Genomic DNA, 24495 nt, shown 5'->3' with positions numbered 1-24495 from the left:
GTTTACAAATAACCACTATATTGTGAAAAGTACTTGACATCTAAAACTTTGTCTTATACCATGAAAGATTGGTACCAAATTCATTTCCTTAATCAAACTTTGTATTGGTTTATAGTCATAATGCATTGCAATTATTTGCCAATCCGATCTTATGCAAATGAATACAAAGAAAACAACGTTAGCTGAAAAACTGAACATGTTTAAATGTTTTTGCGGTACCTTAATTATACTCACGCACATGGATTGTCCTCTCACATTGAGTCTTACATGGTTTCAATCCTATTGTCTTACACTCTTACTAATGTGTGATGTCCATATAGATACACTTGGTCAAACAGCTAACATATTTGCAAATTGCAATAACGATGGGTTTAAAAATATAAGCATTGGACATACGCTCGAATTTTTGTTTCTAGAAACAGTATATAAACCAATTAAAGGTTTTAACCATGCATCAACTTAATTTTTTGGTTTATATAAATTGTAATAAGATAAAATGAAGTTAAGCATCAATTGCAAAATATATATAACCTGGCCTTAGCTTTAGGCTTCAGTTTATCAAACATTATAGTTAGGATTATGAGGCATATTAATGAGACTTTGATGTTGAACCCTGTTTGTCAACAAGTGCATGTCTGCATAACTGCACACTGTATATGGTCCAACCTCAAAGAATCCAACCTCAAAGAAATCCAAAGTCTTGACTTTGATATGATATTACATGGCATGCTATGTCACCGATAAGACTATTAAGACATTATTATTTCCCACAATTTCGCCTAAGTGGAACCTAATCACAATTCACAATCATGCGAATAATATGGTTTTACAGCATAACATTAATACTTTCGGCCATCTGATTTGGCTCCATAAAACTTTATTACTTCAAACACTATTATGAAAATGTTTTAGTGAATCAGTCAAACCTAAGTTATATTGGATAAGGATTAAGGAATATATTTAACTAATCTTTGTCAAAGAAATTGCAAAATTGAGAGTTTTTTACTCGTATTTAATTTGTTAATGCACAAGTGACTTCATTAATATTCTCGAATTATCTTTTAGTAAAATTAGATCGTCAATGAAGTACTTGTTAAAAGAACTAAATAGTTTGAACTACTCAACTACTGGGGTCTTTGCCCTCTTTGGTCAAGGGAGGTTTGAGGTACGGAGTAGTAAAAAGAAACGATTGACTAATAAAAGTGTTTAATTGAGAATGGAAAGCTCAAAAAACTAACTTGACAAAAAATCAGAGTACTAATAAATACTTGTGGTTTTAAAGTGAGAGATTATGTGATAGTTAAGGAAAACTTACTTTTCTATCTTAGAGTCCATCAAATTAAAATGTTGATATAAGTTTTTTAGTAAGTAAATTTAGTAATCCATATTTATTTATGTACGGTAGTATTCTGGATTTATCTTAATATAATTTTTTTTTTTATATAATTACTCTAAAATAGTAATAAATAATTTAAAATATTAATATTCAAAATTAAAACTTAGAAGAAGCCTCTTTCCAATTATTCTACTCTAATCTTTCAAAAAAAAAAAAAAAAATTATACTACTCTAATGAGTCTTAATCGCTTATCATTTGCCAAAAGTAAATTAGATTGTGGAATCATAGGTGCAAGTAATGAAAGAGAATAATCAAATAGCGGTGGCCTCTCTTTCTTTTGTCCACCTTGTTTATTATGAAGAAAAGGAGATATCAATACACTACCATGTGAGATGTGACCTTATTTTCTCTACCTTTCTTCTTTTCAATAATGTTACTGTATTTTTTTTAAAAAAAAAAAAAAAAAATTAAAATTAAAAAAAAAATTAAAAAAAAAAAAAAAAATTCAATCACCCACCTTCCTTAAATTCCTTGCTGTTCACAATTAATTCATGTCCCTACTTGTACAGAACTACTTCATGCCTTGCTTCCTTGTTTGTCAATACAATACATTTCCACATAAATGCAAAAAAAAAAAAGTTCCCTCTTTCACATAAAATAAATACCCAACCACAAAACATTTTTCTCCCTTCCAAAAACAACAAAATTTAATACTCGATTTAAAATTATAAAATCAAATGATATATTGATGGCGATGATGCATAGCACGAGTGCCAACCTAGATGATCTTGATGCTGATTTCCCCAGAAATCATAATCATCAGATCATGTCTGATAATCAAGAGCAACAAAATTCCATCATCTTCAAATCTACCTGTCCAATTAGCTGGAAACTTTACCAAAATCCCTTTTTTATTCCCACTAATCCCATTATTACCAATTTTACTAGTAATAATAATACTGATATTATTAATAATGATAGCAATATTAGTCCCTTTAAACTTAAACCCAAGCAACTTCAGCGCAAATACAGTGCTTCAGCAAAGTTCCTGCATCACTCAGATCTCAAAATGAGCAATTCTAAAACCCAGATTGCGGAATTGAAGGCGGAAATAGAGATGGAAAGAACGCTCAGAAAGCGAATGCAGAATTTGAACAAGAAGCTCTCGAAAGAGCTTATTGATCAATCTCAGAGAAACAAAATGTGTGCAGTTTGTGATGATCTAATGAAAGAGATTGCGAGGCTGAAGGAAGAGATGCAGAAGATGAAGGCGGAAATGGAAGACGAGAGAAAAATGTTGAGAATGGCGGAAGTTTTAAGGGAGGAAAGAGTTCAGATGAAACTTGCTGATGCACAGCTCTTTTACCATCAGGAGTTTCTCAACAGTTTTTTACTGCAGCAACAACAGCAAATCAAGCAAAGTTCGACGGACTCTGTTATACTTTCAAAGGAAATGGGGTCGTCTTTCGAGCAAAATGGGTGTCGCAAGAATGAGGGTAATGTACAAAGGAAGGCAGCAGTGTCGTCTTTGTTGTCGTCGCCGGAGACTGAGAATCCGCATATTAAGCAAGGGATTAAAGGGTTTGTGGAGTTTCAAAGGGCGATTAAGGCGAAAAACAATGGGTGTAATGCTAATTACAATGGTACAAATAATGCTAATTATTATTGCAATAAGCAGTTGAGAGATTTGGGTGGTTTCAGTAATAAGGTGGAGTGTCAGAAAGCACAACTTAGAGTATTGTTCAAGCATAAGTGTTCAATTCCATATTCTTCACACAATGATCAAAATTTAATCCTCAGTTAAATTGAGAATTTTTGGGGTTGAAGATGAAATATGAGTTTAAGGGTTACCTTTTTTTTTTTTTTCTTTTTTCTTTTTTCTTTTTTTTAATGATGAATTAGAGTTGTATTTTGTTTAATTATAAAATTTTGTATGGAAGTAAGTGATGGTGTATATAATAATAATATGGTAAGTTGATTGTGTCCCTCTTTTTATTTTAGAGTTGAATTTCAGAGATTTGTGGTTGTACCTGGATCAAGTATTGACAAATTTATCTGAAAAGTAGGTTGCTTCAAAGTGTCGGTAAGTGATGTTATTTGATCCAAATAGTGAGGGTTTCAAGATTTAGTATAATGTTCATATGATTGACTCTATTTGGCATGTGGCACATTTTAGCCTGGTGTATTTCATGCTCTGTGCCTCTCTCTCTTTGTTTGCACACTTTCGATTTTCGAATTCCGATACATATAAATACAACAATCGACCCACCAAGTTACAATAGTTTAGTTCATCTTGATTTATCAAATAAGCTTGACAAATTAAGTTAACTTTAGTATACAAATAAGCTTTGTTTAGCAAAAATAAACTCATAGAGAGGTGTAACGTGTCAAACTTGAAGATGTGGTTCCTTGATTGACAAAGAGCCGAGTTTTGACACTCCTTAGTAATTTGGTGCTCTACTTACGAGGAAAAGTTGCAAAATTAATTTTTGAGGTGTAGACATCACACCCCTTAAACTTGTAGATAGACTTTTCTTATACTATAAACACAATTTAGCTCGAATTTAGTAAACCATTGTATGACAAATATCAATTTAGGACAAGACAATGAACCTTTTTATCATAGGAAACCAATTACATAAAGACAATCTTTCTTCTAAGGGTATACTCCGTATTTGGCTGTCACCACAACCCCCCAAAAAAAAAATTTAAAAAATAAAAATAAAAAAAAATAAAAAAAGAAAGTAGATTTGCCTTTTTATTAAACGAAAAATGATGTTTTTTGAATAAATATTAAATTGGTATGTATCAAATTAAATTTTGATGAAAAATTATTTTAAAATCCTACGAGTTTGTGTTGCTCAATTTACACATAAAGAATGAAACATCCAGGTGGGCACATGTGTGGGTCGGAGTTGTGAACTTGTGATAGTTGGGTCAGCAACAAAATGGGCCAAAGAACTATGATCCAACTAACTAGCCCATGAGAAGGATGAGGACACTTATATTTTGTTACTTCATAGTCTATTACTCGTAGTATTCATTCGTTTTTACAATGATGAGTATACAGTATACAAGTATTTTGTAAAATTGATAATGCAAATTTTTAGTTTTAGAAACTATAAAAACAAAAGATACACAAATGTATACAAAGTTATGAAGCGGAGGGACTGTTAAAATTTTAATGCATACACAATATAATATGATGTTGAAAAAAGTGCTACTTCCATTTCATAATATAGATTATCGACTTCTATTAAAAAAAAAAAAAGTATAAAACTTATCGACTTATATGTGATACGTATTCAACAGAGACCCTTATTATGGCTTTATTGGGCACATGCTGCAATGTGTCTTGAAACACCAAATAACGTATCTTACGTTATTTTGTATGTCAGTATGTAGATTCCTATGAGACACTAATAAGTCACAAACTTTATTTTATTGTTGTAATAATAATAATAACAATTTTTTCTGAGAGAAAATAATAATAATAATAACATACAAAGTAATAAAATGGGAAAGGAATAATAGCCCTTGTATATATTCATATTTGGGATTCCATTTTTGTGTCCACATTTCTCATCTTGTACCGACTAACTTATACGTAGTACATACTTTTTAGAGACAAACTTTGATCAATACATAATACATTGAAAAAAAAAAAATAAGGATTAAAACGTGACAATGACACTTTTTTTATATGACTCTAGTGATAAGGAGAAGGATTCAACTTAAAGATACACTAATCAATGCTCAAGACAGGACAAAGAAGTATCTTTGTCCCGAGCATGTGTAGATGGTGGAAATTGAATATCCCCTCTATCTCCGCAACGTGTTTGGTAAAGAAAGAATACATGCATTGATACATATTCTCTTACTCTTTAAGGTTTCAACTCTCAATACAAGTTAGAAAATTGGTTAGTTGTCAAAATACTTGGCGCTCTTTGCTAAATTTAGCCCTTGCTCCTAAACACAATAGCCAAAATTCCCTCAATAGCCATCAATTTCACTTCTTCCCCCAACGTAAATCTTCGGCGCATTTCAAATTTAGCCAAGTGAACATAAAAATAATCGATATAATTATTATGATGTATTATTGCCTCTCCAAATAAACTGCACAAATCATTTTTAGAATAAAGAAGAGTTACTATAATCGCATAATAAATTATTGCGAGCATACCACATATACAGCCTGTTTGGTAGCCATTTATAAATGGAGGCAATGAGAATGAATTTTAATTGTAAATTAGGAAGGAAGTTAGCATTGTAATCCCCTTGATGATGCAACATCACCCCATTTTCTTTGTGTTTTATTATTACCATCCATTATCACTTGAAAAGTGATATTAGATGGAAATGAAAATCAATATAGGGTGTAAAAGAAGTGTACAATTTCGGGTAGTGAACAAACATTACCATGGGAATGATGAAATAACCATTGATTTTCTTATAAATTTATTTTCATTATCATCATTTATAGTCATCTATCAAATGGGCCAATATAATTCCACAGTAAGCCTTTAATAATTAATTTTATTAAAATTTGAATAGGGTAATTAGAAAAATATACTTCGTATTTGTTAATAAATATCATAAGCATATCTATAAAATAATTATTTAAGGCTCTATTTTATAAAATTACACCGAACCCTTATTATTGTCAGTATTTATAGTACATACCATTAATTCTTTTAAAACTATTCCTAACTCTCTTAATAAGAAATGTTAGATTATTAATGAAAGATAAACTAGGGATTTTTTAATTTACGGCAGGCACAAGACCTATAAATCAAAGTGATGTCCAAAAGAGTAAAGCTAGATCAATAATGCTACTCCGTACTTCCGTAGTATGCTAAGCTACTGCCTAATGTCTAAATGTCTAATGCCTAGGTGGTTAGACAGTAGCAACTTTACTTAACGGCGTAACTCAAGTGGTGGCAGAGGCGATGACTGACGATACATTGAGACGGTGACCGTTAGTCAATATTTAACAGAGATGATAGATGTGACTTAGTAGGGTTATTTTTAGACTATGCTTTTCAACCCTAGTCTTTATTACTGTCTTTTTGTCAGAATTTCAATGCTTTACAGTTTTACTCCACCTAATATTAATATATATTCAAAGTCAGCCTCATACGAGTAATATTTGACCTTCCATGCTAGCATCTCCTCCACGTGGCATAATTCATGCTTGCTCACCTGCCTACGTGGCCGGATACAAGCCCATTACTTGCATGGCACCATGATTCACCCTCGACTCATGGCCTGGTCTTGTTATTTTACTACGACTACTCAATACATATGTATTGTGTCACTACTCACAATAAGAGTCCGACTTGACATGAAACTGATACATTTGATTATTACAAAATTGATAGAGTATATGTCAATACTTGTATTAGCTAATGTTAAAATAAATATGAATAACGGAGGCTTTAGCTTAACAATAATACGGAGTATGATATTACATGTGAGTTGTACCATATTATATATTTATATACTTGCAGGCATTAAATCAGGGTATGCTTAATAGTGCTAAGACCCATCATTCAACCATTTGTTAATTGCGCTAAAATTAACAAAGGGAAAAAAAAACATTAAATGTTGCAAATATATAAATCTTAAGATTTCTAAATGAATTTTGTTTAGGCTTTCTTAAGCACATGATTCTGCATTGCCTATTATCACCTGATAACTTTTATTTATTGCATCATTATGGGTGCTAATGAAATTCCTTTCTAAAACATTACATGGCATTCAATTAGTTGAGAAAATGTATAATTATGTCTTCAAATATATACATTAGTGGCATTTTTGTTGAAATACCACCTTAGTTTAGACTTTAGATGAACATAATCATAAATTCCCTTGACAAAGGATACCATAGGTTCATAGATAGATAGCCAATTGCTTTTAATTGACATTAGTTGTCCTAACTCCTAAGCCTATGCGGGCTAAACACTAATTACCTCATATCTCCTCTGATTTTCAGACCGTATGTCTAGTACATTATATCACGTGTACCAATACATAATTGAAGATGTCAACATATATAATTATCTGATTAATAATAATATAAAGTTAATAATTTGATAAAATACAATTAACTAAATCTCACAAGATCTTACATGATGATGATATTTTTCCTAAATTGTACGTAATATATTATAACGGTCAAAATAAAGCATTTGGGTGCGTGACTAGTGCAAAACAAAAAAAAAAAAAAAAGAAGTATTATGATTATCAACTCTGTCTCTATGCAACTAATAAAAGTGGTACTAAGGACATGTTTTCTTCAATTTAATTTCAATTCAGCTCCAATCAATTCACTTCAGTTCAGTTCAGCTTCAATCAGTTCAGTTCGATCAGTTCAGGTTTTAATTTCCTTCTCTCATAGAATATTCATTTCAACTCTATTCAGTTCAGTTTAATTCAATTCAGTTCAACTTTATTCAATTTAGTTCAGTTCTATTTAACTTCAATTAGTTCAGTTTAATTCAATTCAGCTCTATTCAGTAAATCTAAACAGACCCTAAAATAACTAACGTACATAGAAGTATAGAACATAGAAGGGAGTAAGAAGTCACGTTAGAAACAACCAAAGAGTAGTAATAATATTGTCGAGAGGAAAAAAACAAAGAAAAATAAAGGGGTTTGTCTTGAGGTGAAAAATATCAAGAGAGCATAAATAAAAGTGTTAATAGGAAGTAAATGAGGAGATAAGAGAGAGGCAAAAAGTAGGAAAGTGATGTGAATTGCTTGGTAAATGCAAACATCCAATGAGATTAAGCGGCTATATTCATAGAGAGAGTATAGAGAAGATGAGGTATAACTTAAGGACATCTATCTTAAACGGTGAGGTTTGGCCCTTTCGACTTTTAACCAACGACGTAATTTAATTACCTAAGCCGTGAACAAGGACGACTACTACTTCAAGAGGTGCCAATTTTTGACTCCATCTAACAAAATAGCTTCCCTCCAAACAAAGATTGAAATAATCATTTATTACTTCGTCCTACGTATGTTTTTTCCTATTCAAAGTACGTGTAGTATAGGTTATACAAAATTACAAATTGATTCGAGCATGGATAAGGAGGATTAATTTAAACTAATGAGGTTTGAAGAAATTTTTAATCCGTTTATTTAGGAGTGATTACTTAAAAGTACTTTTATTAAAAGATTGCTAATGAAATTTATATAGAGAACAGATTCATAAAGTGAGATATTTATTCAAGTACAAAAGAATACTTCATACATTAATACTAGACATTATTAATTTTAAATTATATGATTGAAATCAATTATGACAGATTTCAACATATCACTCCAAATGCCCATATGCATTATTGAGCATTGAAGGCATATTATTCAAAATCTTTTAGGAAATAAAACAAACCATATAATGGTTTAGTTTAAATAAAACTTTCGAGGTTCTTTTTTTCTCTCTCTAGTTTTTAGAGAGAGATTGTTTCCTCTAGGGTTTTTCCTTGGGAGGGTTTTTTCCTAGCCTCTTTTGCTATGATTTTTTCTTTGTTTTTTCTTCAATCCTTCCCTACTTCTCTTCATCTCCTTCATTCTTGATTTTAATTTGTGAATTTTGTAGGGGCTTCTACTGGTTTTTACCGGTGGAAAGCCCCAATTTCTCTTTAATTGCTTTCAATAAAAAGATACCATCCTTAAGATGGTGTTCATGATAGAGGTTTTTATTACTTGTTTTATTGAAGAATGAAGATCGAAGGTTTCGCAATTTCTACCGGAGTTTAGAAGACCACGGAAGTATATTATTCATCCTAATAATTATGCATCTGCAGATCTTATGCCGAATTAGAACGAACTCACAGATTGTATTGCTTCGGATGAAGTTTTTTGTTAAGGCTATTATCAATCGATTGTGCGATGTTATTTTTAGGGTTTTATATATTTTTGTTGGAATTTTAAATTTCTCAAAAATTGATTGTAAGTGCCGTTTGGCTATTTCATAAATGAAATCTTTAATCTTCTTGTCAAAAAAAAAAAAAAGTTTAAATAAAACATCACATGATTAAACAAAGTAATTAAATCAACCCACAACTAAAAGTCTAAAATGAACAACCGATAATACATATTCGACTAAACTAACTCTAATCATAATATTCATAGGAGTAACAAATTTATTGGTGAATGTATCCAACCCCAACCTCAATTTCGAAATTGAGAATGTGTTCAACAAGTCCAACTCCAAAACTTCAAATTTGAGAATGTGTTCAACAAGTCCAACTCCAAAGCTTAAACTCAAAAATGACACATTTGAGTACGTCTACGTACATTTATTTTCAAAATTTAATTATTTCCCAAAAAAAAAATATAAAATAAAATAAAATTTGAATTTATCCTCAAAGCGAGGTGTAGTGAGGACAATGACACTTGACTACTAAACCTCTCTGCTCTCAAACACAAACACACACTCTTACTCACTTCGTTTCTCTCTCTCCTTCACGCAGTGTATCGTTTACTAATTTTGTCTGTTTCCACACCACTCGCTCAGTCACTCCACTTACTAACACCAATGTTGGAACCTTAGGAAGCATTAACACATACCACCTTCATCTTCAAACCCCCCTAAATTCTACTTCTACTTTAAAATAAAAAAAAAAAAAAAAAAAAAAAAAACACCATTTTACTTGTAATATTATATTATTATGCAATTTAGCTTAATCCAAATAAACAAACAAATCTTAGTTGCTTACTTTGGCGGCCACCGCTTCTTCTTCCACCCCTTTTCTCTCCAATATAACAACAAACTCAATTTACTTGGAATTTTAACATCAGAAATACTCTGAATTTCTTCTGGATTTCTGATTCTTTTACAAAATGGCAAGTGGGAATCGAACTAGTGTGTATGGAAATTGGGAATTCGACAAAGGTGATGTTAATTTAGACTATTGTGATGTTGGGTTAGGCTTAAAAATTCCATGGCACCAACAGCAACAGCAGTCGCAACAAGAACAGAGACAACAGCAACATCATCAGCAGCAACAGCAACAACACTGTGTTGTTCCGTGGCTTCAAACACGGCAAACTCACATTCATACTGAAGATAACAGGAGTCCTAGTCCTACAATTTCCGGGTTTTCTTCGGTATCACGATTTGGTAACAATTTTTTTACGTAATTTGTTAATTTCAAACATCGCCCTGAGAAATCGGGCGATGCTGATTTATTTCAGGAGGATTGTATATATTAATAATAAATTATGGGTGTATTTATTTTTTTTTTTTTTCCTGTTGTTTTTGTTGTGCAGGAGATGGAGGAAGAGTGACATTTACAGCAATACAAAGACAAGAATTAGAGAGACAAACAATCATATATAAATATATGATGGCTGCTATGCCTGTACCTCCTGAACTCCTCATTCCTGTGTCCAAATACCCTTCTATTTCAACTTCTACAATCACTACAACATCATCACCCTCTGGTAATTAATTAATTAATCAATTAATTTCACTTACTACCTCCGTTTTAAATTATTTGCAACGATTAGACATTTTCTACTCACACTTTATGTTTACGTTGGGTGATGCAGTAGGAAGGAAATCAGGGGTGGAAATGCGATACGCGGGGATGGGGCGAGGCGGAGGAGGAGATCCAGAGCCATGGAGGTGTAGAAGAACAGATGGGAAGAAATGGAGGTGTTCAAGAGATGTAGCACCTGAACAAAAGTATTGTGAAAGACATTCTCACAAAGGCCGTCCTTCTCGTTCAAGAAAGCCTGTGGAATCATCAACAACAACAACATCAGCAGCAGTATCACTTCCTGTTACTACTACACCTTCTGTTTCTTCTTGTAGCCCTATTATCTTTACCCCTTTTTCAATCCCTAAACCCTCTTCTCACTCCTTTGACTTGCCTTCTCCTAATCAATTCAACTCTTTTCCAAGGTATAATTAATTTTTTTTTCTCTGTTTTTAATGTTTTTTTTTTTATTTGGTTCATTTATCCTGTTTTATTGAACTTTCTGGATTTCATTTCTTATTGTTGTTGATTGTATGATGTTAGATTAGTATAGTTCATGTAATTAATGGTCATCATCTATATTTTTACTCATACTGGACTACACATGTTAGATACGGTTACATGTCCAAGTGTTTGATTTGACTATTTGTAATACTGTATTGTGTCTTAGTCTTACATTCACGGGTTAGACACACACGGGTATTTGAGGTGAAATGGGAGTAATAAAATAGGTCTATCAACTCTATTCATTTGGATTATATATTGGGAAATGGGAATTATTAAGGAGTGGAGTAAATATTACTACTTTGGAGTGTGTTATTTATGTGGTGGGGTGTAAGAGTAAGAGGATTTTGTTTTTTCACAAGTAAATGATGTTTGGTGGTGAAGGTGGGGGAGGATATTTTTTTCATATTTGTGGAGGGGGTTTAAGTAGGGATTTCTTTTGAGTGTTTGACTCTAAACTTTCCCTTTTGGTTAAAACAAAATCATGACTTTTTAAATTAGGTATCCAGATTGGTTCACCAAGAAGGAAGTTGCACCAACTACTACTGCTTGTTTGTACCCACAACAAATAGGAGGGGGTGACACAACAAGAACATCATCTATTGTTGAAGATCACAACCAAAGCTGCCTTCTCCCTAGGCCGTTTATCGATGCTTGGTCTTTAGGTGATCACGGCGATCCCAAGGATGGTTCGAATTCCATTGACAACACTAACAACTGCCCTACCCCATCCTCGCCGCTCAATTCCATTTTGCCCCTCACATTGTCAATGTCAGCTGGTGTTGACCATGATCATGATAACTCTGAGGACAACACCAAAGACCATTCCGAAAATAGGGTGTCATCATCGTCCCATCATCATCAGCCGTTGAATTGGATGAACTCGTGGATTGGTTCACCAGCTGCCCCGGGTGGTCCATTGGCAGAAGCATTGTGTCTCGGGATATCCGGATCGGGAAATGGGAGAATGGCGAGTCATTCGGATGAAATGGTGTCACCTCATGGACATAGCACAAGCTCTAGTACCACCACCCTGGGATAGCCAAAAATGGCATGCAACCTAGCTAGTGGTAACAATAACAGTGTCAACCTTAACATTGGTATATCATAAGATTATCATGCAATGTTTGGCTTTTTATTGCACATTCCACTAATTGAGCACACTAGCTAAGAAGCAACAATCTGTTAATTCTTTGTAGGTTGGGGCAACTCTTTTTTGTAAGAGTTTTGGGTAATAGAAGATAGAAATGCACTTTTTAAGTAGCTCAAGTATTTTTAAAAGATGTTTATATTTTTGTCATTTTTTTTATTTTCTTTTTTAATTTACTTTCTGTCTCCTGTTTACCTTTTTCATGATCAGAGAAGATGTTAGGAGGATGGTTATTAGACAGTGGGAGATTCTGAAATGCAGATCATGTGTCACTTTCAGTATTTTTGGCCTAATTGTCTTTCTGTTACATATGTCTATGCCGTGACCTTACTGTTCACCACATCATTCATTGACTATGTATTTTTTAAATTTGGAATTTTGTTTTTATACTACCAGTCCACCACATGTTCTTCACAGGGTTGATTTATCAGCTGGCTTACCTAAAAAAAACTTGGCTTACTTGCATACTTTCACAGTTTCACCTAGACTATAGATGTGTCTGACCCAATTCGATTAAAATTGACTAATAAAATTTGGTTTAAAGGGCACAATGAATTAGCATAACTCAAACCTAAATTATGAAGTACATTAGATCGGACCCTACCTAGTGCCTTGAATCGATACCTTTACTTTCGCCCATTTTGTTTTAATTGTACAAGCAACACATTATTTAGAAGTTACTTTGAGTACACTATCTGATAAGTGGTGTTCTCTTTCTTTTCTCACCATTATTTGTAAGAGGATTATATTTTGATGGTGGAGCTTTGCCTGCATGCCATTGCAGTCTATTTCAACTGTTTTTTTTAGGCATATGCATGCATTACAAGGGTTATCTACTGTAGTCATTTATGAATTGTGAAAAGGTTTTGTTATATGAGTAAATTTTTTCAACATAACACCTTGGCTTTGTTTAATGTTTTTGTAATGTATTGAGACTCTCGTTCTTTCGAATCTTGCCCTATTCATTAGGTTTAGGAAAATTGCGAAAACTTACGAATTTTAGATTGTTTAGGAGTACAATATGTTAGAGATATCAATAAACCAAAGAGTATCAGTTATGAATAAGACAAAATCCAAATGCAGTAGTCATTGGAAGTCTGTCTTTGAGACTATTTGGTCTTGAACAACCTGTTCAATATTTGGCAGAGATAATAACAACTAGAGTGTACGCGTGCCAACATGCTTCATCAGTTGACACAGAGTCGCGGCAAGAGTGGGACTCTAAGGCTACACCTGAAGTTGTATTGGAATTAAGAAATGATCATCATTGGAATGGTGTGTTAATGGTTTTTGATGAGATTATTTCTAAGCTAAGTTTTATTAACATAGAGTAGTATTTAAACGGAAAGATATAGAATCAGAAGTAGGGATTTAAATTAGAGTAAGATTTCGAACTAATTTTCTACAGCAATGATAATAAAACACTGGATTTAATCCTAGACGACTCCCTAGTAAACAACATTAATCAACCTGTCAGATTTAAGATATGATCCCTTAACTCCCTGATTCATCTCTATTCCTTTAACTTAACCACCTTCTAAGATGGCTTCTTGTTGAGGCTGGAGAAATTTCTCCTCCTGTAATATCTGTGTAAGATGAACAAGTAGTCGCTCTATCGATACGACTATACATACCTTCCTGAACACTTCTGAAACTTGGACTTCTTAAGTTCTGGCTGAAGGAGCTATAATCAGTAGTGTAGATGTTCCCTGAATACTGTGGATCAGGATTAGGGAACGAAAGTCGTTTCTTTACTGAAGATGATCCCCCTCGAACTTCTCTATCTGATGTAGAATGTCTCTGTCTGGGTGTACTCTGTGTTCGAGATCTGGCTCTTGCTGATTCTGTGGCTGCCATGTAGTTTGGTGTTGTCGTACTCAAACGTAAGCTAGGGGTGTTTGCTGCTGAATGGCTTTTATATCCTTTATTGCATCGTGGACTTGCTGATTGAACCTGCTGTTGCCTTGTATCGCGTAGTGATGGGGTCATAGGGCGTGTGGTGTGTAAGGCTGGAGAGGCAACATGCAGGCTGTGTCTTCTATGCTGCTGTGATCTCTGAAAACTTGTTGGTGTGCTGAGATGAGGTGGTAATGACTCCATTTCAACATTCTTTACTGCCTCTATTTTGTGCTTTGTTAGTCTGATGTGATTCTCACTATACTCTTTAGAATCCAGCCACTGACTGAGCCATTCATTGTCCTTGTTTTCCTGATCTTTCTCATCTTTCGGATATACTTTCCTGTCAAATCTTCGTATCTTGATGTAGATAAGAAACATCAACATGTGATCATTAGAGCAATGACAGATTATGCAAATGGAAGTTAAAATACTTTGTTCTTCTCCCCGTTATGGAACACGTCTAAACTTATTTTAGTTGTAAATCGAGCTTGTGTAGAGAGCCCTTAAACAACTTTAAGGTGAAAAGAACAAAGCATGTATGTAAAGTGACAAACCTGTTGAGATAATGCAAAGGCAAGGGCTTGTTCGCGGCATAAAGATGCTTCCTTTTTACTTTGAAACATGGCTTCAATATCCTCTATTGTGTATAAAGGGCTTTTGAATTGCTCTTCAATGCTATTCTCATCTCCAGACTGCAAATCAGGGTGCAAAAAGGTGTGAAATTCCAGCCTAGTTAGTCACAAGTCGAAAAGAGGGCACGAGCTTTGCATGCATAGAAAGAGAGCGGGGGAGGGGTTTTACCATTGGTTTTCTTTGACGGATGTTTTTGTATTTGTCCCACAAGTTGTTGCTTTCAGCAAACATAGACTTTCGGGTTAGACCATGTGAAACCTTTGGTGAAGATTGATCACAGAGTTTAGCTTGCACACGAATCAGAGCTTGCATACATTTCAATGTCGTCTTTGCTTGCTTTCTTATGTTATGGCCTCTCACTAATGCCTGCAGCTTCACAATCCCCTTGAGTGCTCGCAGAGCTCGTCTTGCCTTCATACAAGCAATTAGCATCAGTGGTACTGATTACTGAACAATGCTCACAAGTCACACAATCCACTGATATGGCTTTAGAGGCCACTGATTATAATAATTGGAATTAAAAAAAATGACCTTGTTCATATCTGTTGGCATCTACTTCTACTAGACTACTACAAATATTAATCAGATACTTGCATTATAACAAATTTGCGGTATTCAATTGAAATCAGTTTTGACAAATAATAATTATTAACTGCATATAACTAAAACACTAGCATATCAATAAAAATTACTCCTTAGTTCTTATCCATGAGTATAACTTGAGTTTTGTATACATCAGGCAAAAACAACATATCCTATTCATTTTCGAAAAGTACTACGTAGTACAAGTATCTTCATATAAGATTTTAAATCAGGCTTGATTGCAAGGTTAAATATCCAGGATTTTCCTTATGAACAATACTTAAATTGAAGTAAAGAATTACTAGTTTCTGTCTTTCTGAAAGCATCTGTACATTTGTGATTTGTAGTCCTACAAATGCAGGGGCACAATGTATATTGACAACGAACAGTACGCGAAGATGACAAAAAGATAAAAAAAAAAAAAAGAAAAATAGATAGAGAGTATGCTACTTACTAGGTAGCCTCTAAAAACTGTCTGAATAATCAAAGCAGCATAGTATTCTCTAGCCAAATATGCAGGTATTATGTTCTGAACTCTAACAGCAGTTTTAGTATTTGCCACAGCTGATTTTGCTGCTGCTATACTAGCTTCTGCCGCGGCTATTATGCGTCTGTGCTGATGGATTGAAATCGTATCTGCTTGCACTTCTTTGCTACTCGTACTAGCCTCATATTGTTGATTATGACTAGAATTTTTCCTGAAAATCCATCTTCTTTTCTCTGTTTTCTGTGGACAGACATTCAAAAATTACAGCAGATTAGCAGGTGAGAACTTCAGAAAACTTTTATTAAAACTACATTCAAAAAACATGCTACCTTTTCTTCTTCTTCATCATCTCTTGCACATTCTTCTTTTCTCTTGCAGTTTTTCTTAGGTGATGCTTTCGTAGGAGACCGGAAAACCTTCTTCACCGCGGTAATCCAGGATGTACCGCCTGCCTTCCCCATTCAGCTTGCATAAAAACTTATGCAGCTAACTGAGCCAGGTATCAATATTTGAGAGGTAAATAATTTGATGTTACTATAATAAGACTAACAAAGACATGTATATGTGTAGGACTACAATAGAGTTAGAATGTATATATACTCGCCGTAGTAAGTAAGTAATGTGAGTGTATGATGGTATTATACTCTTAACATCGAGTCATCATGTCAGTGAATCTTAAATATGAGTATCTTGATATTGGGGAACATAAGTGTTAGTGATGGAGGAGAAAATAAGGAGGCACATAAGCCCACTAAAATAAACCCATATTGGGAAACGTTAGTGTTTAGGGGTCCTTAGGGAATAGAGATGATATGGCATATGGGGGAGAGAAGTACTATATGCCATGCACAATCACCACCTCTTTCCCTCGAATCGATATATTTTTCTACTCCGTATGTTGTTAGAGAAATACCTATCTTGTCCCTACACATGTCAAAATCAAATCCTTATAATACATTGGGTTATTGGAGAATTATTTGGTAATGTATATGTTAACAGATAAATTAGTGTTTCAGCGACTTTTTATGAATTAGGAGCAATAGAATCAAACACGTGATAACCATCACATAAAAGTGAAATAGCTTAGTAACTCATACATCAATAAGTCAAGAATTCTGACTCGTCAAGTTTTGAATTCTACATGTCACTATTACTCAAACTACTCATTAAGTATACTATGATATATTTACTCCCTCTATTTCACAATAGTTGCATTGTTTTGACTTTTTTCTCTTTCAATACAATTATACAACACTTTGAATGTTAATTTATAATTTTGAGTCGGACATGCAAGCATTAACCCAACAAAAAGAGATAGATAGGAGAAAGTGATACAAGAGGGAGTGCATGTACATGAGTACATGTACATGTATTAAGTAGAGTAGAAGAGGACTGAAGGAAGCAGACAAATGCAAAAGAAAACCATGTGAAATGTAAAAAGAAAATAAAGACAATCACGTGGGTAAGAGAAGAGTACAGACAACTGAAAGACGAGAGAAGAAGAGGAGGGAGAAGTTAAGTGTTGTTGGTTGGCTTATCTGCTATTGGGATGTGCAACTTTCACTTAAGATACTTACTACCCAAATTCATCAATATTGCTGCTACCCCAATTTTTACACATAAAAACCATATCTTATAATATAAATTTCTTTATTATAAGATATGATATTGAGAGTTTAGAGACCTCGAAGACTGCCATTTTGAAGCCATTACTATAGTAGTGGTAAACTTTTGATGGGGAACTTGTTTTTGGGTACCAGAGACCTCTCTGCCAATTTTTGCCGTTAGACTGGTCAAACTGTCACAATTTTGAGTATTTATTTATACTAATCATATTATATACATGCATGTATTCATAATTGTATATAGTATATAGTCCGTAGTTGTTACATTAAATGATACTTTTGTTGTTTAATGCAATCGATGATTTATATAGAGTGCGGGATCTGAACGCTTAAATAAGATTATAAATGTTTCTGAAATCAAAAATTATTATTGTGTTTGATCGATCAGCAGCTTCTGCTTGCGTAACCATGTGGTTTGGACCGTTGTCTGTTGCCTAGACATGGTTTCAGTTCTTTTGAACACAAATTTTGGCATGCTTGGTTTAACTTTATTGCTTACTTGTATTTTTGTTATTAGAAAAAGAATAATTAGAAGTCTTGCATTGAAGGAGGAGTGGGAGATCGAACGAGCTATTAACTTATAAGATTAATGTATAGCTATTTATATTGTCAATCATTAGTTTTGAAATTTACTAGTAAAAATGATATGTTAAGTTTATACCAATTACGTAATCTATCTTTTTAGTTATCCTTTGAAGTTAAATACAAAAACTTTTAGGTGCATCAAGTATTGTTTTAGGATGACTAATTTAATCTAACTTTTGGTAAATTTTAATCTGTTTTAGGTAATTTTTAACATGTTTTGATGTCAACTGTATTTTAAAAGGTGATCATCAAGGGATAAGTTTGATGATGATAAAAAAAAAAAAAAAAAAAAAAAAAAAAAAAAAAAAAAATCGGAGTAATGTGATTTACCTTTATAAATTTAAAAGTTTATTTTCTTAGTATATTGTTAGTACATACAACTAACCTAAGATTAGCCTAATGAAAAAGAGAGTATCTTTCTAAGGGCAATTTAGGGACCTCACTTAGATCCTTAAGAGGTTTTGGCCTAATAAAATCTCCAATCATTAAGGTGCCTCTAATGAAAATTGAATCCGAAATCTTGAAATTGTATTGGTTTCACTATATTTGGTAGGTAGGTACCGCACACACTTTAAAAAGTCACAAGTGGTAGATAGTTGTGGGCTGACACTCACGTCAATGGGCATATTCTTAGGTGCATGTTTGTGCACCTAGAATAGGTGCAACACCCCATTCTTTTTTTTTTTTCCAGTTATTATTCTTCCTGTAATTCTTCTTTTCTTTTTGATTTTTTTCCCCTTTTTAAAAATTTTCTCTTCACTTTTTATTTATATAACAATATTCAACAAATTTTTCTTTGAATTCTATACTTTCGATCACTTTCATTAACTTTTTCTCTTCCCTGTTTTTTTCTATTTTTATTTTCCATTGATTAAACTTTCTCTCTCCTCCGTTTTTTCTATTTTTATCTTCCATTGATTTTGTGAATTGAATAGATGAATTTGATTGTTATTCCCAAAGAGATCAATGCAAGTTAGTTTCTATGAATTTGCTATGATGGATATCAATTAGATTGATGAATTTGGGTTTTTTTTTCGAGAAAATGGTTTAATTTGGGATGAATTTGATTATTTGAATATTAATTCAACTGTTGAATCTGTGATGAATTTCATTTGATTTTGTAAGTATTAGGTTTAATTTGTAATCGATATTGCAAACATTATGGTTGATGAATTTGTGATGAATTATCGAATTGCTGCATCTTAAATTTGTTTTTTTATTACGATTTTGATTTTTTTAATTAAGTTGCTAATATTTGTGTATAATTTTTGGAAAAAAATGAACACGATGTACTTTAAAAGTGAACATTTAGTACAAAATGAACATTTAGTAACTAAAAATGATCATTTAGTATACTAAAAATGAACATTTAGTACATAAAAATTAAAACATACGCATTATAAGTATTAAAAAAATATGAACATATACATTACAAATGTGAGTATATGTATTTTAGAAAATGAACATACGCATTCAAAATATGAACATATGCATTGGGTCCCTGTAAGTGAACACATGCATAAAAAATGTATGAACATATGCATTTAAGAATGTAAACATAAGCATTCACAATATGAAAATATGCATTTTAGAGAGTGAACATATGCATTCAAAATATGAACATATTTTATAAACATTACTTCGTAATATATACTTAAGAATATTTATCATATGAACAACAAATATTTATATTATGAACGTTTTAAAACATTCTATGAATATAAGGTATCCAAATAATGAACATATGCATAGGTTCGCTTACATGTGAACATTATCTTTTCAGAAAGTGAACATAGGTATAAAAAATATGAACTTATGCATTTCAGAGAGTGAATATTACATTTCAAAATATGAACGTAAGCATTGGTTTTCTTAAAGTGAATATAAGCATTTAAAGTATGAACATATACGTAAAAATATATGAACATAAACATTTAAGAAAGACAACATATGCATAAACAGATTTAATTACTATTTCATGAACAACACATATTTACATTATGAATATTTGAAATTATATATGAACATATAAAATATTATTATGAATATTATGCATTTAATTATGAACATAAAAATTTGAAAAAATAAAAAATAATATGATTATGAAATATATGCATTATAAGTATTAAATGTTCATTTTTTTACGTGTTCAATTTTTATTATTACATGTTCATTTTTTTTTCATGTTCAGATTTTTGTACTAAATGTTCACTTGTTGCACCTATCTTAGGTGCATGAGGATGCACCAATTGACGTCAATGGATTATTTGGATCTCTAATTAGTCCCAGCCCAAAGCTGATATTGGCAATCAGAAGGCCCACAATTCCACGAGCTCTCTTAAGGTTAAAGATTGTTGTAATTTTGTAAATATTACTAACATAACTATCTATACTTTTATTTTTTAATATATTAAAAGGCGTTTCTAAGAAAATCTATACGCCACGTAGACTCCCCATTTTGCGACGTCACTTAATCAACTTTATGTTGTCTCAACTATATTGAAAATAAAATATATATGGATGAGAAGATTTAAACACTTGACCTCATAGAAGAAAGGTTGTTGTTTAACCATCTAGGCTAACTCTCAATTATGCTTTAACCTTTCACAATAAATAATACGGAGTATTATATTACAAGCAGTACAAATTCTACTAAATCGGGCCAGGCCTAATAAATCAACTAAATATGCATAAGAATGCGTTCCCAAACTCGTCAAAAAAAGATAAATTTTTGGGTCAGGCCGGAAAATTCTACCCTAAATTGGACCAGGTCGGGCTAACTTTGATCACCTCTAGGCTCATGACTGAATCCACTAACCACATATTGTTTCGAAATTTTCAAAAGAATCTCAACTCATGCTACATAGCACGTCTTATTGCGTTTCTCTACTCTTTATTTTACAACGTGAATTATATTTTCAAACCAAAGTCAAGCCCCACTTAAAATGCTTGCTCCAAGATACCTAATTTTGCCAATGTTTCTCTCAATCTAAACCATGATCACCTCAAATATTTTCTAAGTAAAATCTTATATTAGAGTGTGTTCTCTTAGACCTTTAATCTTTTGAACAAAATTTAGGGGTAGCTCAAATGAGTATTTGATCAAATTATATTCAAATTTTTATGAATTAAACTTTAATTGTTACCAATTAAAGTTCCCAAAAGTTCCAAATCCTGTCTATTCTTTTTATAAAGTCACATGTCTCACAACTCTCACAAATGTAATCCTTATACTCCGTAGCAATTGGGCAATGGCCCGTAATAGCCTTAAATGACCCTCACTAGTCACTATGCTACTACAGTGAGTTGACATTTTCAAACTGAAATCGGCGCCTTCCTCACAACATTCGTGAACCCCCTCACTCACACTCTCCCCCCAATTTCACATTTTTGAATCTTGAATTTTTCTCTCTCCTCCTGTTCTCATAACTTCCCCTCTTTTTCCTCATCAATCTCACTACAAAACTCTAACCAAACCCAAATTCAAAATCAAAATCACAAAAAATGGGTTGTGTATCTTCAACTCTCCTAAACCAAGACGATGATTTCCCCCAAATCGGAAGCACCGCCTTTAACCACCACATTGTTTCCCTCACTTCCACCACTTACGGCCTTCTTTCGCTCGATCCCCCACCACCCTCTTCCCCAATGACACCGCCTCAGCCGCTCCCTCGCTTCTCTCTAACACCCAAATCTCTACTCGTCGACCAACCTCCTACCGAAGTCATCAATTCATGGGAACTCATGGCCGGCCTCGACTCAACCACACCAGAAAATAATGAGGTTCATGATAACAATAAAAGTTTCAGATTCACTCCCCACTTGTCCAACTCCAAACCTTGCACCCCTAAATTCTTCTCCAAATTAAAGGAGAATTCAAACCCAAATACTAGTACTCGGGTTCGAAAACCCCGGCAACTGTTTCCAGAACCAGATGATGGTTGCGGAACCAAGTGTAAATTGGAGAAGTTTCCGGAAGTTTGTCCTCCAAATGGGGAGGACAAAGTAGTAATTTACACTACTTCTTTGAGAGGGGTTCGGAAGACTTTTGAGGGTTGCAATGCAGTTAGATCGGTGATTCGAGGTTTGGGTTTTAGCATTTGCGAAAGAGATATATCAATGGATCGCGGGCTAAGAGATGAATTGAACAAGTTGTTTTCGCCTTCGCCTTCGCCTCCGCTGCTGCCCTGTTTATTTATAAAAGGGCGGTATATTGGTGGAGTTGATGAGGTGTTGAAATTACATGAGGAAGGTGGGCTTGTTGAGCTGCTTCAAGGGTTACCGAGACTCGAGGCCGGTACCGTGTGTCAAGGGTGCGGTGATGTTAGGTTCTTGCCCTGTTTTCGGTGTAATGGGAGTTGTAAATTGGTTGTGGTTGTGAAAGAGGTTGATGATGATGATAATGTGGAAAATGTTATTAGTAAGAATAATTGTGTTAGTAGTGATGGTATTAAGAGGTCTGTTGTGATTAGATGCCCTGATTGTAATGAGAATGGTTTAGTGCTCTGTCCTATTTGCAGTTGATCAAATCATAAATTAATTTGTAAGTTTATCTATCTCAATTCTTCTCATTTGAGTTTTTAAACTATAGTTTTAATTATATCATCATACTGTTATTGTGTATTGTTAATGTAGTAATACAAGATATTATAAACTAGAAAATTCTGTTTGTTATTTTGTTGTTGTTGTTGTTGCTGCTAGGACATTGGCTAAATTCAGCTGAACTGAACTGAACTGAAATGAATATTTTATAAGAGAAGGAAATTAGGGGCTGAACTGAACTGAACTGAATTTCAACGTATGAGAACAGAATTAGTTTTTAATTGACATGATTTGTGTGAGTATGGCTAAATTTGAACTCGTGACTTTACGAGTATTATACGACTTTTGAAATTTTCAAGATATCGAATTATTGATTGATGATACCTTCACCTACACAGAATGACAATGACATTACTCTTGTTGGTTTGTACCAACTACAACTAAAAATCTAAAATCATGCATTTGGATAAGTTGTTTCTTAGGAAGATGCATAATTTTTCTACGACATTTAGGTTGATACTTGGTGTCATAGTGCATCCTCCATGATTTCACTTTTTTATTAGTCTTCTTTGTCATGATTTTATATAAGATTGTCTGCTATTTTATCATGTATTTTTGTCAAGGTGCTTGAATATTGGAGTTTAATAAGTACTTTATTATGTATAGAGGTGTAACTAACTCACTATTGTTATGGTTGCTCAAAGATGTACATTGGGTGCCATTAAGGACATTTCGTAGTGTCCAATCCTCTAATGGACAAAATTATCCATTGTTAAGAGTAATTAGTAAAATCATTACACTAGTTAACAACTTACTAAATTAATCCTGTGTCTAGATTTGGCCGGTTTGTCTAGTTGTCTACTCCTAGGGAGGGCTTATCATTGCTCTTTAATATAAAGTTGCATAACAAAGTGGAATAGATAAATAATTTAATTTTTGTAGTTATGTAGGTTTTAACAACCTGGGAAAAACTAATGTGTGAAATTCCCCATATATATATGGACAATACACCTTTACGTTGGATTCCTTATCAACACTTTGTGTAAGTAACAACTCCCAAAAATCAAATTGAACTAACAAGTAACAAACTGGATAATTCTAATTCCTAATTAGCTTGATTTTTATTTATACCTTGAAGAATCGGGATCTGGCTGCTAAGAGTGTAGTGACTATTGAAAATATTCATGAATACGGAGTATATTACTATAAATATAGTTTATTTTCGTGTATCAAACAAGTCGTTGTAAGTAATTTGAAAGGCAGATACATTACAAGCATGGTTGTAGCTTGCTACCTGCTACTTATACCTAAAAGATTACCCATAATTTTGTCTTGTGAAACAAACACAACATTTTACCAACCAAGATGAAAGTCTATAGTGATTGGTTTAGTTGATTACCCCACATTCCTCCAAGAAGTTATCCTGTCCTGTTCAATTATCATCAATTTAGTTGGCTACTAATGAGGGAAATGAAATAAAGGCAAAGGATAAGAGGGATATGAAATTTTATTGCCTTATTGATTTGACGATTTTAGAGGAAGTGAATGCATCCTCATCTCAATCTACTATCATCTTTGCCTGAAATTCTAGTGTGTTTGTAAGATTCAGTTCATTACTTTATATAGTGATTTTCACTTCAATATATATTTCTTCATA

The 24495-nt window shown here is 33.1% G+C and overlaps 4 protein-coding genes across 4 annotated transcripts; 3 read left to right on the top strand and 1 right to left on the bottom strand.

Moving 5' to 3' along the window:
* The first annotated feature begins 1873 nt into the window (after positions 1-1873).
* On the top strand, positions 1874-3433 carry LOC145598823 (uncharacterized). The gene has a single exon (XM_081655209.1). It carries the CDS (start codon positions 2086-2088, stop codon positions 3139-3141), a length of 1056 nt encoding a protein of 351 aa, XP_081511335.1. The 5' UTR covers positions 1874-2085; the 3' UTR covers positions 3142-3433.
* A 6443-nt stretch (positions 3434-9876) lies between these two features.
* Positions 9877-12812, top strand: LOC145598847 (uncharacterized). The gene is made up of 4 exons (XM_081655242.1): positions 9877-10470; positions 10620-10793; positions 10902-11256; positions 11837-12812. Exons 1-4 carry the CDS (start codon positions 10191-10193, stop codon positions 12375-12377), a joined length of 1350 nt encoding a protein of 449 aa, XP_081511368.1. The 5' UTR covers positions 9877-10190; the 3' UTR covers positions 12378-12812.
* A 1189-nt stretch (positions 12813-14001) lies between these two features.
* LOC145599446 (protein IQ-DOMAIN 17-like) lies at positions 14002-16566 on the bottom strand. The gene is made up of 5 exons (XM_081655829.1): positions 16416-16566; positions 16054-16326; positions 15186-15428; positions 14939-15076; positions 14002-14741 (listed from the first exon to the last, which is right to left on the bottom strand). Exons 1-5 carry the CDS (start codon positions 16545-16547, stop codon positions 14007-14009), a joined length of 1521 nt encoding a protein of 506 aa, XP_081511955.1. The 5' UTR covers positions 16548-16566; the 3' UTR covers positions 14002-14006.
* Positions 16567-21762: 5196 nt separating this feature from the next.
* On the top strand, positions 21763-22872 carry LOC145599357 (uncharacterized protein At3g28850-like). The gene has a single exon (XM_081655751.1). It carries the CDS (start codon positions 21801-21803, stop codon positions 22818-22820), a length of 1020 nt encoding a protein of 339 aa, XP_081511877.1. The 5' UTR covers positions 21763-21800; the 3' UTR covers positions 22821-22872.
* Positions 22873-24495: the final 1623 nt, after the last annotated feature.

This window comes from Chenopodium album, chromosome 20, assembly GCF_948465745.1.
Source record: "Chenopodium album chromosome 20, dcCheAlbu1.1, whole genome shotgun sequence".
Taxonomy (NCBI): Eukaryota; Viridiplantae; Streptophyta; class Magnoliopsida; order Caryophyllales; family Amaranthaceae; genus Chenopodium; species Chenopodium album.
Note: the sequence above shows the minus strand (reverse complement) of the source record. Positions and strands in the feature narration are given on the sequence as shown.

Bases quoted from the DNA above. Each gene is read 5' to 3' on its own strand.
- LOC145598823 (XM_081655209.1), top strand. From the start codon at position 2,086: ATGGCGATGATGCATAGCACGAGTGCCAACCTAGATGATCTTGATGCT.
- LOC145598847 (XM_081655242.1), top strand. From the start codon at position 10,191: ATGGCAAGTGGGAATCGAACTAGTGTGTATGGAAATTGGGAATTCGAC. The intron at 10,471-10,619 runs GTAACAATTTTT...TTTGTTGTGCAG, and splicing joins TTCTTCGGTATCACGATTTG to GAGATGGAGGAAGAGTGACA. The intron at 11,257-11,836 runs GTATAATTAATT...TTTTTAAATTAG, and splicing joins CAATTCAACTCTTTTCCAAG to GTATCCAGATTGGTTCACCA.
- LOC145599446 (XM_081655829.1), bottom strand. From the start codon at position 16,547: ATGGGGAAGGCAGGCGGTACATCCTGGATTACCGCGGTGAAGAAGGTT. The intron at 15,429-16,053 runs GTAAGTAGCATA...GCTTGTATGAAG, and splicing joins CAGTTTTTAGAGGCTACCTA to GCAAGACGAGCTCTGCGAGC. The intron at 14,742-14,938 runs GTTTGTCACTTT...ATCTACATCAAG, and splicing joins CCTTTGCATTATCTCAACAG to ATACGAAGATTTGACAGGAA.
- LOC145599357 (XM_081655751.1), top strand. From the start codon at position 21,801: ATGGGTTGTGTATCTTCAACTCTCCTAAACCAAGACGATGATTTCCCC.